Source organism: Schistocerca gregaria, chromosome 7 (genome assembly GCF_023897955.1).
Source record: "Schistocerca gregaria isolate iqSchGreg1 chromosome 7, iqSchGreg1.2, whole genome shotgun sequence".
NCBI classification, from domain to species: domain Eukaryota; kingdom Metazoa; phylum Arthropoda; class Insecta; order Orthoptera; family Acrididae; genus Schistocerca; species Schistocerca gregaria.
The window spans coordinates 58,284,174-58,302,538 of record NC_064926.1 but is presented as its reverse complement, the minus strand read 5'-3'; the positions used below and the strand labels follow the sequence as shown (position 1 = coordinate 58,302,538).

General features: G+C 39.9%; 1 protein-coding gene across 1 annotated transcript in view; it reads right to left on the bottom strand.

The window, feature by feature from the left end:
• Nucleotides 1-18,365, bottom strand: part of LOC126282225 (tubulin polyglutamylase ttll6-like) — a 395,080-nt gene that overhangs the window by 56,123 nt on the left and 320,592 nt on the right. Inside the window, exon 16 of the mRNA XM_049981790.1 lies at nucleotides 8,510-8,581. Within this exon, the coding sequence (XP_049837747.1) occupies nucleotides 8,510-8,581 (72 nt within the window). The remainder of the gene's footprint in view (nucleotides 1-8,509; nucleotides 8,582-18,365) is intronic.

Sequence of the window (18,365 nt, the reverse complement as noted above, 5' to 3'; positions counted from 1 at the left end):
ATGGTCAGGCTAAGTTTTATCAGTGAAATAATGGACTGCAAAGAATATTCTGGCATGATTACAGACACAGATGATCTATAGTGATGAGTAGCTGATACGGGATGTTTAGGGCAACACAAGACAAAATGAAAACTATATGAGGCAGTGGCCAATTACTTAGGAGAAACATCAAGTACAATTCAACAGAAGGTAAATGGAACATAACAGAGAAGGAAGTAGTTAAGGCAGAACAGGACACCATATATACTATTATGGCAGAGGCACAGAAGCAATGAATAACAAATTGTATAATTTAGTTGCCAATGACTTAGGACAAACATCAAGTACAATTCAACAGAAGGTAAGTGGAATGTAATACAGAAGGAAGTAGTTAAGGCAGCACGGGACACCATAGGTACTATTATGGCGGAGGCACAGAAGCCACGAATAACAAAATATATAATTTGAATATAATAGAGGGAAACATTCCACGTGGGAAAAATATATCTAAAAACGAAGATGATGTAACTTACCAAACGGTGGTTCCAGATTGTGTTGGTTAGAATTTTAAGGTTTTGGAGGGAGTGGAGCTGGAAGTGGTAAGTTACATCATAGAAACGTTTACTGTAACTTTAGAAAAGGAGCAGAAAAGCAAGCAGGGAACCTCATTTGAGTGTACATGAAAGAACAGACAATATTATTGAAAGGATAGATTGCTGCTCACTGTGAAGATGACATGCTGAGTTGCAGACAGGCACAAGAAAAGGACTGCTATAAAATGAGTTTTCTGCCAAAGCCTTCTTCATAAATGAAAACACACACATACACATGTATTCACATAAGTAACCACATCTCATGCACACATGACTGCTATCTCTGGCTGGTCTCATCAGAATGCAATGGTATCACATCGAACGAAAGCAGCAGTTCAGGGGTAGGGGTAGCAAGGTATGGGTGGAGTATAGCAGTCAGCTATGCCTGGCAGAGCATGCAGCAGCTAGATTGTGGCTGGACAAGCCTACAAAATGCAGCATTGAGAGGCTATGGAGGAGGAAGGGGTGAGGAATAGTGAGTGAAAAAGAAGAGGAACAGAGAGGGAGAAAAGGCCAGGCTGGGAGGGGTGGAGAATACATTGGCAGAGAGTAGAGCACAATGATGGTCAGGGAATATGAATTGGGAGCATGTGATAGGACAGAGGGTGGAAACTCTTGGTTGGAGGTTGTAGGGACAGCATGTTACCACAGGATGAGACTGTGTTGCAAGGATAACTCACATCTGCATAGATCAGAAAAGTTGGCGTTAAAGGGAGGATACAGGTGGCCTGGATTGTGAAACAGCCATTGAAATTGAGCAAGCATGTTATGGCCTGTTGCATGTTGTGCCACAGGATGATCAACACTGCTCTTGGACACAGTTTGGCAGTGGCCATTCATCCTAGTGGACAAATGGTTGGTAATTATACCAATATAAAAAGCTGTGCAATGACTGTAGCAGAGCTGGTATATGACATGGCTGCTTTCACAGGTGGCTTGGCCTCTGATGGGGTATGATAAGCCTTTGGCAGAACTGGAATAAGAAGTGCTGAGTGGGCAGATTGAGCAGGTCGTGCGCCTGGGTCTTCCACAGGGATATGATCCCTGTGGCAAGGATTTGGGATTGGGAGCGGCTTAGGAATAAACTAGGATTGTGTTTAGGTTGGGGGCAAAGGAACAATGTTTCAGGAGGGGTGGGAAGGATCTTGGGTAGGATGTCCCTCATTTCAGTGCACAACACAATGATATATAATCAAAGCCCTGATGAAGGATGTGGTTCAGTTGCTCTAGTCCAGGATGGTACGGGGGGTGTCAAAGGGGGTGCTCAATTATAAATGACTCTTAGGAGTGGTGGGAGAATTGGGGGTTTGTGTGCATATGGCACAATAAATCCATTTGTGGACTATGTCTCATGGCTAGTGCCTGTCTGCAAGGGCCTTTGTGAGATCAGTAGCATACTGGGCAAGAAAGTTTGTTTCACTGCAAATAATCTGGCCCCAGGTGGCCAGGTTGTATGGGATAAATTTTTTGGTATGGAAGATACATCAAGGATACCAACCACCACTTTCTTCACCAACTCTCCACCATCCCCACCCCATAACTCCTGGATCCCTAATCATCACTGTTGCCACCACTTCCATGTACACCAACATCCCTCATACCCATGGTCTTGCTGCTAGTGAGCACGAACTCTCCCAGTGTCCTTCAGACTCCGAACCCACCACCTCGTTCCTAATACGTCTTGCTAATTTTATCCTACTGCACAACTACTTCTCTGAAATGAAGGTATACAAACACATACCCAGCACAGCCATGGGCATCCACATGGCACCCTCCCATGCCAACAAGTTTATGGTCCATCTAGAGGAAACCTTCATAGCCTCCCACAACCACAAACTCCTGGTCTGGTTAAGGTTCACTGATGTGATATCTTCATAATCTAGTCTCAGAGCCAAAACACTCTATCCTCATTACTTCACAACCTCACCACTTTTTCTCCCATTTGCTTCAACTGGTCCTCCTCCTCCTCTCTGATGGGTTCATCCACACCTCTGTGAGTACTCGATCCACCAGCAATAGTACCTACTTTTCAGTGGCTGCCATCCCTTTCACACAAAAAAATCCATTCTATAAAGCCTGGCCACCCATGGACATCATATTTACATTGACAATAGCTCCCTTGCTGAAAGTCTCACAAAGGCCTTCACAGGCCTACACTAGCTCTGAGACCTAGCCTGCAAACACATTTCTCATATCATATCTCCACTCCCCCCCCCCCCCCCCCCCCCTACTTCCCAACACACCCAAGAGTCAGTTACAAAAGAATGCCCCATCACCCAATAACACCCCAGGCAGCAGCAACTGAACCACATCCTTTGTCAGATCTTTGAGTAACTATTATGATGCTCTCAAATGAGAGAGATTCTACCCAGGATGCTTTCCATAACTCCTAAAGTAGTGTTCCATCACCCACAAACCCTCCATAACACATTAGTCAATACCATTGCCACTACTAATCCTAACTCCTTGCCACAGCAGGCAGATCACTGTGGCGTATGCAGGTGCAAGACCCACTCAATCCATCCACCCAGCACTACCTATTCCAGTCCTGTCACAAGCTTATATTACTCAATCTGAGGGTGGGCCACCTGTGATAGCAGACATGTCACATAACAGCTCCACTTCAATCATTGCACAGCTTTCTATATTCATATGACAACCAACCAGTTGTCCAATAGGATGAATGGCCATCACCAAACTGTGACCAAGAGCAAATTGGACCACCCTGTGGCACAACATGCAGCTGAACATAGCATGCTTGATTTCATTGGCCTTCACAACTCGGGTCATCTGTATCCTCCCCTCCACCACCAGCTTTTGTGAACTTCACAGATAGGAGTTTCCACCACTTCTGTTATGTCACCTCCTCCCAATTCACATCCCCTAACACTCATTGTGGTCTGCTTTCTGTCAAAGCAACCACCAGTCTTTTTTATCCTCCCCTTCCACAGCCTACTGACACTGCACCTGGCAGCTTTGACTGGCCACCATTGGGCCCAGAGGTGGGCACAAGAGCTGCCAACATGGCTGCCCACGAGCAACGTGAGCCGTGAGGGCAATGCTGAGCAGCTGTGAGGGCACGTGAGTGTGGGTAGCACAGCTGTGAGATGTGACTGGCCGCTTGGGTATGCACACTGCACAGACGGCAACTGTGCTGCTGTGAGAGCACTTTGTGCACACCGCTGAGTATGGATAAGCTAATGTATGTAGTGCAGCTGGAACACACATATGTCCAAGGGGGTTTCATGCTTAGTACCAATGCATTACACAACAATGGCCGATGATATATTTTCCGCCATAGAACATATAATAGAGAAATACGAGCTATGTTGGGAAAAACTTTCATCGATTGCAACAGATGGGGCTCCTGCAATGACTGGTCATAAGTCTGTGTTGTAACATAATCAGTGCTTTCATCCAATGCTAATGAAAAGAAAACCAAATCTTTGATCTCATTTCTCAATTGAGCTTCAACATCGCGTGTCATTTCTTCAATGCCCCTGCAAACCGTCCTCAGTGAAAGAGTAAGGGTTTCAAAAACAGAAAAGACTTGCCGGGCCCAAAATTGTTGCGGCAGCAACAAAACAGTCTTTCACAAATTCTCCATTGCCGAAGGCCCATGCTGTTTTAACTATTTTAAGAGCTGCATGATAGTTTACTGTCATTGCTGCACCATTGTGGATGATGAGGTTTTCATCCTGTAAATACATACTGGAGAAGGTAAAAGTGATGGAAAATGCACATTACATAATATTCATAACAGTAATAATGTGAACCAATGTCATAATTATCTACATGTATACATATGTCTTTCTTCTTTTTCTGCTTCAGTTTGGTAAGTTTGGCTTTTCTTTCTTGATTATTCAAACTGACTATATACTTCTCGTGAAGCAATTGATAATGTTGCTTCACATTGTACTTCTTCTGTGAAGACAATGCTGCATTGCAAATCAAACACTGAGCTCCGCTTTGTGTTCCAATAAAATATACTCTTCTTCCCACTGTGGATTAATGAGTATAGGTTTAAAGGACTTTCATTTCAATGATTTTAACTCCTCCTCAGCCATTTTCCAACCACTAGTTCTGTTTTATCATGAACACTGAACACAATGTCTATACAGACAGTAGAAAAGACAGGAAGTAAACATACCAAGTGGCTCTGTGCCATGCAATAGCGTGCGTGGCTAGGTGTGGTGGGGGTACTGCTGGTTGGCAGAGTGAGGGAGAGCTGCAGGCAGGCCTTGAAGGCATCTGCAAGTGTTCGCGCTCACAAAACAGTATTTGCCCAGCCCTGATCAAGACCCTGCATACGCTGTCAGGTTGTGCTGACTCCTCTCCCCTCCCCCACACCCTTCTATTCCTTCCCCTTCTGTACCCCCCTCCCGATTGCTGCTCCTGTTTGATGTGACACCTTTGCATTCTGGCTGGAGCTGCTGGAGATAATGGTCATTTGTGCGGGAGATGTGCTTGCTTGTGTGAATGTGTATGTTTTCCTTTCTGAAGAAAGCTCAATGTATAACAGTATCTGTCCACAACTCAGCGTGTCTTCCTTACAGTGATTGGGAATTTGTCCTCTTCATTAAGTTGATATTTCAACCTGGATTTCAACTGTTTGAAAGAACATGTATGAAGAGGAGTACATCTCAGACCCATATGACTGGAAGAACTGCCTTAAAGGGTAAGAGAGGTGGAGACAGGAGAAGTATGAGAAATAGGCATTCAAGTAATGAATTCTGAGTTTGATTGAGCACTGTAACATCTGACCTAAAACAAGTCAATAGCAGTTGATGACACACCTTAAAATATAATAACCAAGTGAGTTGGCACAATTGTTGAGAAACTGGTCTTGCATTTGTGAGGATAAGGTTCAAATCCCCAACCAACCATCTAGAACAGGGTCCTTTCTTTTCTTGGACATACTTTTGTTAAGGACACTGCTTATTTCCATTCTGGATATGTCCAGTCTGATGTTGTGCTCCATCTCTAATGACCTCATCAACAGGAAGTAGATACTCCTCCTATGGAGATTACTAAGCTGGTATAAAAAAAACTAATGAAATAAATCACTTATCACTAGATCTCCAAATAGCATTACCATTGTAGAAGGTAAGAGGAGATAAAAGTGAAAACCACTGATTGATCAGTCTGATATGCAATGCTTATAAACTGCCAGAATAATACACTCAAACACAAGAAGAAAAATCAGAGAGATACTGAATGAAGATCAGTTTCATTACAGAGAAGGGTACAATACTAAATAAGAGATTGTGCTTAATAATGGAACAAATTGTAAAGAAAAATCAGTGTACAAATCTAAGAGATTTATCTCCATCAGTTCTGTGTGCAGATGATTTACCTGCATTAACTGAAAATGATGATACAGAAAATATATCAAACGCTACTGTGAACTCCCGGAATATCCTAGATAGCTGACTCCAGTTAGTGAGTGGAAACCGAACATCACAAAAATTCAACACTAAACATTTGAAATGCCAGGAGGTTAAAATCAGTTGCTGACATGGACAAATACCTAGCATTAAATTTGTATGAGAATTTAAGCTGCAGTACACACGTTTATTGATAAATTAAGTTAGTTTACATTGATATCAAGACCAGTACATGAGAAACACCTTATAATAAAGATTTTTAATCTGCCATTAGCATGATATAACATTCTGAGGATGTTCACAAAAACCGCATAAGAATATTGTTAGACATAGTATGGGTTAAATTGGATATTTAACAGTCCCTCCCTATATTTTAAGTAATTAAAATTATTCTTCATGGCAAGCTAATATCATCTGAAGAAAATCATCTTTGCCACACTTACAACACAAGATATGAAAGGTAATTTTATGTTTCCCACTCAAACTGAAATTGTATGCACAAACTCCACAGTATATGGGAATAAAAATTTATAATACACTATCAAGGCAGCCTGTTTAAAAATAAGGTGACAGGCCATGCTCTAACAGAAATTCTATAACTCAGCAGAAAGTCAAGGATGAAAAACAATAATATGGAAAGGACAGATTGCTACTCATCAATAGAGGAGGTACAAAGTACCAGACAGCCACAAAGAAAAGGTACTAGAAATTTTTCAACTTTCAGACAAACCCCTTCTTCAGAAGCAGAACTTTCACACATTCCAGCAACAATTACTCCAACTCACACACACTTGGGTATTGTCTCCATGCCCAACTGTGACTGTGTCTGATGTGAGCTGCAATCTAGCTGGCGTGCATAGTGAGGTAAGGAGAAGGCATTGGGAAAGAAAGGGAGGGATGGCAGGGTAATGGCGGGGGAAAATGCTAATGCTGTTGGTGGAGAGAGTGCAGCAGGGACATGGTAAGGATAGGAGAGGACTGCTAAGTGCAGTATCAGAAAGCTGTGGTCTGGGATGTGAAAGTACAAGGAGCAGGTAGGGTGGGGCTGCAGTTATACTGGCAGTGAGGTGGAAGGCATGTGTGTACTGGAATGGGAGCAGGGACAGGAAACCACAGGTGGAGGACAGGGATTAGAGAAGGCTGATGCCGAGTTGGTTACAAGAACAAAGGGTACATATTGCAGGAAGAGTTCCAATATGTGCAACTGAGTAAAGCTGGTATTGACGGAAAGCATTCAAATGGCACAGGTTGCGAGCATTCACTAAAGTGAAGCACACCCATGCTGGATGGCATGTTCAGCAAGTGAGTGGTCCAGCTGTCTCTTGGCCAAAGTCTGGAGATGGTGATTCAAGCTGCCAGACACCTACATCACTATCTCTGTCCACATCAAAACAACTAACCATCTTTCCTCCACTTCAACAGCTGCCATCCATTCTATGGCAAGAAGTTCCTTCCCAACAGCCTGGTTACCCACAATTGCCACATATGTAGTGACAAGCTCCAAATGTGCCAAGGGTCTCATTTAGGCCTTCACAGGCTGTAATTAACCTCCCAATAGTGTCCAGAGATAGATCTCCTGTGCCTTGTCTCACCAGACACCTACCATCCCCACAGACCCACAGTCTGGGCACAAAGGAGCACTCCTCTTGGTACTTAGTACCATGCAGAAGTGGAATAGCCGAATCACATTCTGCATCAGGGTTTTGATTATCTCCCATTCTACACTGAAACTTGAAATTCCCTGTTATCCCTCCCCTTCTCCAGCTCATACCTCCTCCTTGCCCTCTATCTCCACCACAGCTAGATTGCTGCTTACGTCAGATGCAGAGTTGGGTCTTAGCATTTAGAGACAGTGGTCGTGCTTGTGTGTGTGTGTGTGTGTGTGTGTGTGTGTGTGTGTGTGTGTGTGTGAGAGAGAGAGAGAGAGAGAGAGAGAGAGAGAGAGAGAGAGAGAGAGAGAGAGAGAGAGACTCAATGCCTCCTCAATAAAAATACGGTGAATGGTGATCTATGCTTTACGTATTATTGTATTATTTGGTAGATGGACTGATTATTTGACAGAACCACTTTACTTTTAGTAACTTTTTCTGTAACAGAACTGCATTATGATGTCTATTTGTGCTGTAGTTTTATTACAAAGTTTTGAAGTGTCTATTGTACCAGTATCAAGTAATTTAGATATGCGCATTATGAAACTATTAATTCACATTTGTGGAACCAACAGAATCTTTAAAGTGAGGTGAAATAAAGTTACACAACTGTGAGAAGAATGTACATAAAATACAGGAATAGTTCAGTAATCTACAATCTGTATACAAATCAACTAGGAGTCACAAAAGAGCTCTGCTTTTGAACTTCAGCACATTTTTTTGTACTTTTTGTGGTCGTATCTGTCCACTGCTCAATATTTCTAATACGAGGAGAGTTTTTGTTACTACTCATTAAATACTTTACACTTCTACTCTAATGAAACAAAATTCTGTAGATTATAATGAAATCAACAAATTTTATTGCTTTCTTTGCAGCATTAAAATAAAAGGAATGCTATACCTGCCAAAGGATGCACATTTATAGCATCTGATATGTGGAAAAGGGATCCAGACAGAAAAGTATCATCTTCAGCTGAAACAGAAATTAAATTATTGGATTGTAAAATTATCATACAACTTCAGAAATGGAATGAACACACAACATATGATAACTTATATTTGTAAGTAGAATATATAAAAGGTCAGTGCAAAGTATCTGTATTTCTACTCTTACATTTGTTGGTTGACAGTAGTGCTCACTGAATGCAAATTTTAGATAAACTGCATATCTGCCATTACCTCTAACCCTTTTGTAGAATAACTGTGTCATATTTTGCTACGGTGCCATAGCCACACAAATAAGTGAAAGTACATATCCTGGAAGATTATGTCATCAGATAATATTTTGTAAAAGTATGTTAGCTAACTGATGTGCAGATCAACTCAATGAGAAAGATTTATAAGTACATGGTGGGCAGAACTAGTTTTTTAAATAAATTTATCAACTAGCATCTCATTTTATTACCCTTGTTACTGCACAGGAATTTTACAGATGGATTTTCATTATTTGTATGCCCATTGTTACGTATACATGGTGGAACCACTACAAACCGTTTGACAAAATCTGAACATTATCTGATGTAAAAATGGTGTTTATGCTTTCTTCTCCCTGCCTTTTTCATGACCTCCTTTGGCTGTTGTATGGGAGGGTGCAACATTGGCAAGCGTACAAAAAAAATGGCAAAGTGTCCCATAAGGCTCCTAGTTTGGCAACACCCTTGGTGACACCCATGTAGCTTTGTTTGGCATTTAAACATGTCTCTGGACAGACACACTCATTCCCAGTGGGACAAGCAACCCTTTCGAGACCCCTCAGCTGTATGGCACTAACCTGTGGCTCCATTACCTGCTGGCTACATACCAGATACCTGAGAGGTGCCAAAAGGTTGCCTACCTCTTCATCATCTAGGAATGTTGAATGCTTATGGCCGTACAGAGACATTTTTAAGGTAACCATTAGGAACATGAGCATGGCATTGTGAGTGTTGCCAAATTCTGCTTTTTTACAGGAACCCTTTGCATTTTTTTTATTCACATGTGTGCTAACATGGAGGTATGAAAATGCATAACACCCTTTTCTTCTTTGTTTCACATTCACATTTTATCATATGGATTTGAACAGTCCCTGTAGTGTTTCAGAGCAAAAATTGTGGCCAAGCTACATTCCTTTACTCCAAAGAGTGGGATGGAATGAGCAGTGCCAAAAGTTGTCAAGAACAATGTCCTTTGCACATTGCACTGCAAACTGTTATTTTTGACTGCAAGTTGTGTGACAATGAACACCTCAAGTGAATGGGTGATTTCATTCATGCCCTTTATGACACCTCCAGATGCCTTCCATGTCAATCTGAGCAGTGGTGTGTCCAAAATGTTTCCCTCAGCTCGCATAAGAAAAGTACATGATTTCGAAGCTGGGCGTCCTGGTTCTGACCACTATCACACGGTCAGCAAGAGAAGGGATCAGATGGTATGACACGTCCATGGTGGTGTTGGGTGGAATATGGTGCAAATTTCACTTAATTAACCCACAGTAACTTCACACAAACTACTAAGCTCTAGTCTTTTTAGCACATGTCAATGCCTTGTTATTCAAGTCATCACTGATCTCAAGTGTGAAATCATAGGATCAAGGTTATGTAGGCACCTTCGCGCCGGGAGAAAATGATGGGGTTTCAAAAAGTGACCCTGTGATTTTATTGTGCAGCATATGTCACTCGGTCATATTGTAATATCTCAGGGAGGACCCTATAACATTTAGGGCTGTAAAGAAAATGTAGAAGAACTGTGGCCGAAGGATAGTTGAGCATACACTAGATGGGTATGTCTTTGGTAGAACAGTTTATCATTGGAGGGACCTTCCATAGTACACATTCACTGTAAAGACATTTTTAAAGAAAAAGACTAGTGCACAATAAATGTAAAATGAAGCACAGGTCTTTATGTAGGGTGTCCCATGAGGAATAGCCAATATTTGGCGATAAGACAGGTACAATCATTATTCTGAATGGCTTCTGAGACAGAACACATTTGATGTACATTTTAATTTATTTCTGTATTATTCAATACACTGTCAGGTTTATGAGGTGGATTCAAAAAGAAACTGAACTTTTGAAATAGCACACCAACCAGAAGATAGAGTGCACTGCAGCTCCAGAGCTCAGCTAGCACCAGGTTTCCCTCATGTTGCTCAAACAATTAGCAAGTGAACCACAACAACTGAAGTAAGCGTGTGTACAACCTGCTTAGGGCAATGAAGGAGCTTGAAGAACAATGTGTGTGGAGTAATTCTGCTACAAACCTGGCAAAACTTTCACAGAGACATTTCAAATGCTTAGCCAGGCATACAGGGAAGGCTGTATGAGTCTCATGTACTGGTATGAGTGGACTAAACATTTTCATCAGGGCAGAATGTTGGTCTGTGATGAGTCCAAGTCTGCACATCTTTCCACATCAACAGATGATAGCCATGTGGATAGTGTTCATGTTGTGATTTGCAGGAAACATTCTTTACCTGTTTGGGAAGTTGCTGAGAAGGTGAACATCAGCATAGCATCATGCCATCAAGTTTTGAGTGAAAACCTTGAGATGCATCGTTTCAGGGCAAAATTCATACCACGTTTTGTAGTGACTAGAGAATTTCGGTATAAATTCTACAGACAATCAGCCTTCCACTGCCTTGAACACCCGACATTTTAAAAGTAAGTAAGAGAGTGGAAACATATCTACTGCACCACTGGTTTCTGTGTGCAGGTTGTAAGTTTGTAATGAGAAGACGATAAGCGGGGCAGTCGAACGACGCCGACAAGTGTTTGGCACAAGAGCCACAGATACAGTGTGAGAGGACACAGAGTAATTAAATGCTATTCTGTGCTGTGTTAGTGAATGTGATTGTTGGGGGGAAATGAACTTTTGACTATAGACTTTTAACTTACTTGATGTCTTATCTCTGAACGAAGCAAGACAAATGGGACATCTATGAATTATTTGGTTGTTTTTGAATTGCTGGTGGTTAAAAGCTCGAAATATGAGTGAAATACGAGAAGACAGAAATATTTACATGTGAAATGCGAGAATGTTATTCTCTATAATCTAATACATCATTAATTGGTGAAAACATAAAGTTTGTATATTTGCTCCACAGATTCTATTGTCAGAAACCATTAGAATGTGGTGACTGACAAGATCAGGACTCAAAGAAAGAGGAATTTTCAAATGAAATCAAGATAAAAAGATGTGAGTTGCCATAGCAACAAATGGTAACCAAACAGGGAAATTGTTTCGCAGAGTTGGTTCTGCATAAACGGTAAAAAGGGGTGAAAATTAATAAATACCATACAAGAAAGGACACAAGGAAAATCTCAAACAGTTTAGACTAAGAAGAGTTACGACGAGATCTATTCGACAACGAAGATTCAGTGTGGAGAGTAAGCAGCCCTCACTCACATTGTGGGGGCATGGACCCTGTAACCAGCAGCCTATGCCGACACCAGCTGCTGCTCACCGCTGCTGACTACAAATCTGTTCACCAACACCAACACTGAAACCAACCTTTGATGCTGCCGGCACCTGTGCTGTTGACCTGTGCAAATTCCACACCTGCTCACCGATGCAGCCTAAAACTCTAAGCTGGGTGAGTGAAAGACAATTAATTGAGTATGAAGTTTAGGACGCTGTTCAATAATAGACTGGTAGTATAGTTATTATACTCAGATGTGATTTTTTTAAAATGATAAATGGATCTAAAAATAAGAAAAATATGGATAATACTCAAAAAACTGGGGAAACATCAGAACCAGCCATGGCCATGACAGTGACAAAAGAAATGCCAGACTGGATTGAGGTAGCAAATTTAATTAAAGCACTATGTCTTAAATTAGACTCAGTGAATACTCAACTAAATGCTAGATTAGATGACCAAAGTGCAGCTGCAAATTCTGAAATTGCAACTTTAAGTGAAAAATTAGATGCACAGAGTGCAAATTCAGCTACTTTAAGAAAGAGCTAAGTCTTAAGTTAGATTCGGTAAATACACAGTTAAATGATAGATTAGATGAACAGAAGGCAGATTCACCTGCTATAAGAAAGGTACTAAGTGCATCTTTAAGTGAAAAACTATAAGCACAGGGTGAGGTTTTAAATGCTAAGTTCAGTGTCTTAAATGATAAAGTGGAGAGTTTGCAATTAGATTTAAGGAATGAATTCAGTAATTCCCTGACAATCCATGTAAACCAACTGTTCACTGACTTTAGTCAGACCCAGAGTAACCAATTTCAGGACTTAGCTAAAAAACTAGAATTTGATATTGAAGATAAATGTAATAATGTAGAATCTGAATTCAGTGAAAAATTAGGATCATTTCAAAGTATATGTAATGTTACATTTGATGCGGTAAAGCAGAGATTACAACATCACAAACAATAAATATAAACAGTCTGGAGAAACAAGTAGAAGAGATGATAGCAGAAAAGTTGCCAATTTTATCTTCTGAACTTAGTAATACCAAGTGAAATGTAGAAGAACTGTGGAAAGAATTCAAACTGATGCAGGACAAAATAGATAATAGAGTGACTTCTCCCAACATAGTATTAACTAGTTAAGTAATGACAGATTTACAATGGGGACCAAATTCAGGGTTATCTAGACAGTTCCCTAAGTTTAAGCCAGATGGGGAAGTACATCCAACTCATTTTTTGAAAAGGTTCAATCAAGCCTTGCCCAAGACTTGGGAAGACTCAAAAAAGATTTAATTTGCAGTGGGGTACCTTTTAGGAGAAGCTTCGAGTGGGGCAGAGTGAACATAGAGAATTTTTCATCTAGGGCAGACTTCCCAAAAAAGCTTATGGAGAAGTATTCGTCAGCAAGTGCCCTGGAAAAACTAATATCCAACTTTTGGGACCCAAAGTATTATAACACTTTGTGGGGTATGATGCAAAAGTATTTTGACTGGCATTTAATGAGAGTGCAGTACTTAGATAAGCCCATGGAGCAAGAAGGGTTGGTGCAAGTTTTAATAAGACATTTACCCATTTGCATAAGGAAGGATATATTACATAGCGGGTGGAAAACTGTAGAAGAATTATTGTCCTTTGTAGACGCACTTGATGCCTTAAACAAAGACCACAATGGGAACATACATCAAAATGAAAGTCTGAATTTCAGAACAGGCAGTAATAACAGTAATAGCAATTTTAAGAAACATGAGGCCAACTTAGCTATATTATACCAGTGTAACCGGAATAAAGGTAATGAAGATTATCAGAAGAAGCATCCACCTTCGAATTTAGATCCAGTTACTTCACAAGAATTTGCACCCGGTAGTAAGAGTACAAAATGATAACGTAATACCCTGATTTGGTAACCATCCAGTGATCACCAATAATGAGGAAAACGTAGAGTGATCTGGATCCAGAGCCAGGGCCCAGGTCATTAAAATACATTAGGAGGCCTGGTTTATAGTAGGTATGTTAATGTCATGCATAAAATACCAACCAAAGAATGGTTGTTACTGGAAGAACCAAGCTTAACTACCATTAATCCACAGCCAATAATGACAGGAAAAGTGGAGGATTTTGAAGTTAACGTATTTATAGATTCCGGGAGTGAAGTGTTACTTATTTCTAGCTCTTTCTTTAACACATTACGAATGAAATATCACTTTCTGATATTACCAATAATGGGTGTGTACATAGTTGGTATTACTGGAACAAAGAGCAAAGTTGTAAAACATGAGACCCAGGTGAACTGCAACATTGGGAATATCCCATTTTGTCAGACACTTTTAGTAGTAGAAAATATCAATAGGGATGTGTTATTTGGCCTAGACTGGCTATCAGTATTTGACATCATATTAAATTTTGAGCAGAATTTTCTTTATTTTGGAAAAGGTGACTACAAATAATGTGTAAAGTTTGTGACAGACAGCTGTATTGGTAAACAAACAACTGAGAGTTGATGTCTGAGATTAACTGCTAGAGTAAGATTGTCACCAGCAATTAATAACATAAGTCACGTATCACACCATGCTGACATACAAAACAAAGTAAACGAATCTCCAATATTAACCAATGACCAAAAATTAGATTTATCTAAAATTCTACTGGAATATGAAATGGTATTTTCTGGTTGTCCGGGTAGTATTAATGACTATGTATGTAGATTTAAAATCAAAACTAGTACTCCATTTTTCTGTAAGCCTTATCCAATACCAGTAAGTTTAAAAGAAGCAGTTAAGGAAGCAATTGACAAAATGAATGACAATAACATAATAGAACGTAGCTCTAGCATCACGAATAACCCCTTGGTAGTAGTAAAAAAGGCTACAGGAAGTGTGTGGTTAGTACTAGATGTGCGTACTTTAAATAAGCATATAGAGACGGAACGAGACAGATCCATTAACATTGATGAATTATTGTCCAAATTTGAGAAAGCAAAGTAGTTTAGCATGATGGATCTCACTGACGGATATTGGCAAATTCGGTTACATCCGGAATCAAAGAAATATACAGCGTTTCTATTTGATGAGAAATCGTATCATTTTAATGTGCTACCATTCAGACTAAATATCTCAGTATCCGTGTTTATACATGCACTGGATGAGGCGTTGGGAAAGGAATTCTTAAAGAATTTAATAATATATGTAGATGATATAATAGTAATCTCATCTACCTGGGAGGAGCATTGCCTGACCTTGAGTAAAACTCTGAAAAGGTTTAAAGAAAAAGTTATTATGGTAAAACTGTCTAAATCACACTTTGCGAGGCAAGAGCTTAAGTTTTTAGGGCATATTGTAGAAGTGCAAAGAATTAGAACCAGATCCGGAACATATAAAGGCCATTAAGGAGTGTCCACCCCCTAAAAACATGAGACAGTTGAAGGAATTTATTGGAATGGCCGCATACTACAGATGATATATATGAAATCATGAGCTGAACGACCCAGCATTTGAAAATATAAAAAGGGCACTGGTCGAATCACCCATATTACACATCTGGTTATGGGTGAGCCATGCAAAATTTCAACAGATGCTTCCGGCTATGGTATAGCAGCAGAACTTTTCCGAGGAAAGTGGGGTCTGGAAAGTACAAATCACAGATTTATAGCTTTTGCTAGCAGAGTCTCGACAAATATGAATTGAACTATACAGCCACAGAAAAAGAACTATTAGCTATAGTATGAGGTATACAAAATTCCATACACTAGTTGGGGGTCAGAAATACACATATATATGGATCACCAAGCTCTATCCTTTTTAATGAGTAGTTGGTTATTACATAGTAGATTAATGTGGTGGATGTTGTTCCTACAGGAATATGACATTAAAAAACAGTATATAGAAGGTTCTGAAAATATTGTATGTGGCACTTTGTCTAGGTTACCTGTAGGCCACAAAGAGTGACGTACAGAAGGGCCCGGTGTAATTTTTTAATTTTTGTGCTTAACTTTTTGACAGTAGAATGTCCACATAACAGGGTACAAGAAATGGCTCGAAGAATAACTGAAAACATCCATCATGATCACTACTTTACAGAAATATTTGCTATGTGTATTAGAAAGTCTTTACTTCCTAATCAAGCAGAGAAATGGAAGGTTATAGGGGATAATTTGTTTTGGAGAGACAGTATAACATCGCAATGTTGGTGTTTATGCATCCTGAAGTTAATGGAGGATGAGATTGTGTACTATGTTCATACTGGATATGGACATTTTGGGCTATAGAAATGTATTGCCCATATGAATAAGTTCAACTTTTTTAAGAAACTAGGACATAAGGTAGCATCTTTAATTAGGACTTGTGAAATCTGTCAGAAGGTGAAAGAGAGTAACACTCATATTAAATATAAAACGTATCCAATCACTCCTAAGACATTACACGATCTTACAGCAGTGGATTTCTTTGGAGCACTTTCAAAAGGAAAGGAAGGAGTATCGTACATTTTTGTACTCATAGAGCGTTAGTCGAAGTATGTTAATTTGTAGCCCATTAAGAAAAACAAATACACCAACCATGATACACTGTCTGCAACAATACTTTCTCAAGGTAGACAAACCAAAACGATTTCTCTCTGACCATGGGCCACAATTTGTCAGTAACAAATTCAAAGAATTTATAGCATGGGAGGATATTTGTCAAGTATTAATATCCAACTATAGCCCATTGTCAAATCCATGTGAATGAGCAATGAAAGAGATTGGGAAATTATGCTGCACCTTCTGACATGAAAGACATACATTATGAGCAATGAAGATCAAAGACATTGAACTTATTTTAAATGGACTACCACATTTATCAACTGGATTAACACCTTTAATAGTAATAGGCAAACCTTTTATAGCAGAACATCTTATTGAATGTTTCATTTGGCCTGAACAACCTACTGACGATTACCAACTTAAACAGGAAATAGTCTCAAAGAATCTAGTTGACAAAGCACAATAACGAGTAAGAGTAAGTAGACATAATGAGAAGGCTATCAATTTTCAGTACAAGGTCAATGACCTAGTTCTCATAAAACAGCATCCTCAAAGCTCTGCTGTGAAGAAGGAGACACATAAATTTTTCCAAAAGTATGAAGGACCTTACTGAGTATAAGCAGTAATACATCTCAAGGCCTTATTTTTAGTAAATCCTATAACAGCATCAGAAAAAGGAAAATACAATGTTAAGGATATAAAGTTGTGTATCTCCCAGGGATGTTAACATTGTGTGTTAATAAGCGGAGTGACGACTGTTGGGTCCCTAGTTGTTTTCGATGTTTCTTCTGCAATAAAATTTTCCTGCATCGAATTCCCCCAACTTCTTAAGCTATCCCCCTACTTCTTATGTGCCTGCTACGTCATCTTCACACCTCCGCTCTAGTCAGTGGTGGTCTTGGTTGTAATGTCGACAGCAGCCGACTCTGGAGGAGTGTGTCTACTAAGTATTTGGAAGAAGTCGTCCTCGGTTGTTAGAGGATACACCTGATATGTATTTAAGTTGCCTTCATGCTCCGTTCTAGTCAGTAGTGGTCTTGATTGTATTGCTGACAGCAGCTGATGCTCTCCATGTATAGTTAGGTCTTATTTTTGCCTAGCCAGCCAGTCCCTCCTGCCATCCACATATAGTTAGGTCTTATTTTTGCCTAAGCTATTCTTTGAAAGTAATCCCTTATCCAGTTGGTGTATGCAAACCTGGGTGCAGATTAATACTCTGCAAACAATATTAGATTAACAGAAAGTATGATACATAATTTTGTATGTAATGCAGAATGTTTTTCTATCTTTTATGAGATGTGATGTATAGGGGAGGGTTTACATTAGTTTTTGGAGGGGTCGGTAGTGTAAGTACAAACATGGCTAACACAGAACACACACCACACCTTCCAAACGACCCTCGCAAACAAGTGTGACTGATTCTTCACCATTTGCTGTTCCATAGGTGTTGCTAAGATTTTTCTTCAGGGACCTTAAGGCTGAAGGTGAGAATGTCCGTTCTGTAGGAGACGATTAACACCATACCTCCTCTGGCCTTTCTCTCAAGTACTGGCAAGATAGGGATCCTGGGGAAGAAGGGTGGGAAGGGTTTCTTGTCTATGGGCTATATTCTTTCTCTTCTTTGATCTTAGCAACCATTTCCACTTTTTCCTTTCTTACTTCTCATTTTAGTACCTGTCTATCTTTCCCTCTTTACATATTCATGTACTTCTATCACAGAAGTCCTTCTCATTTTCCATGGTTTCCAATCAATTCAACTTATTTTAATAAGTAGGCTGAAGAATCAGGCTACACAAACACACTTAAGCATACACACAAAAAATACAATTATGCAAACAATCATCTTA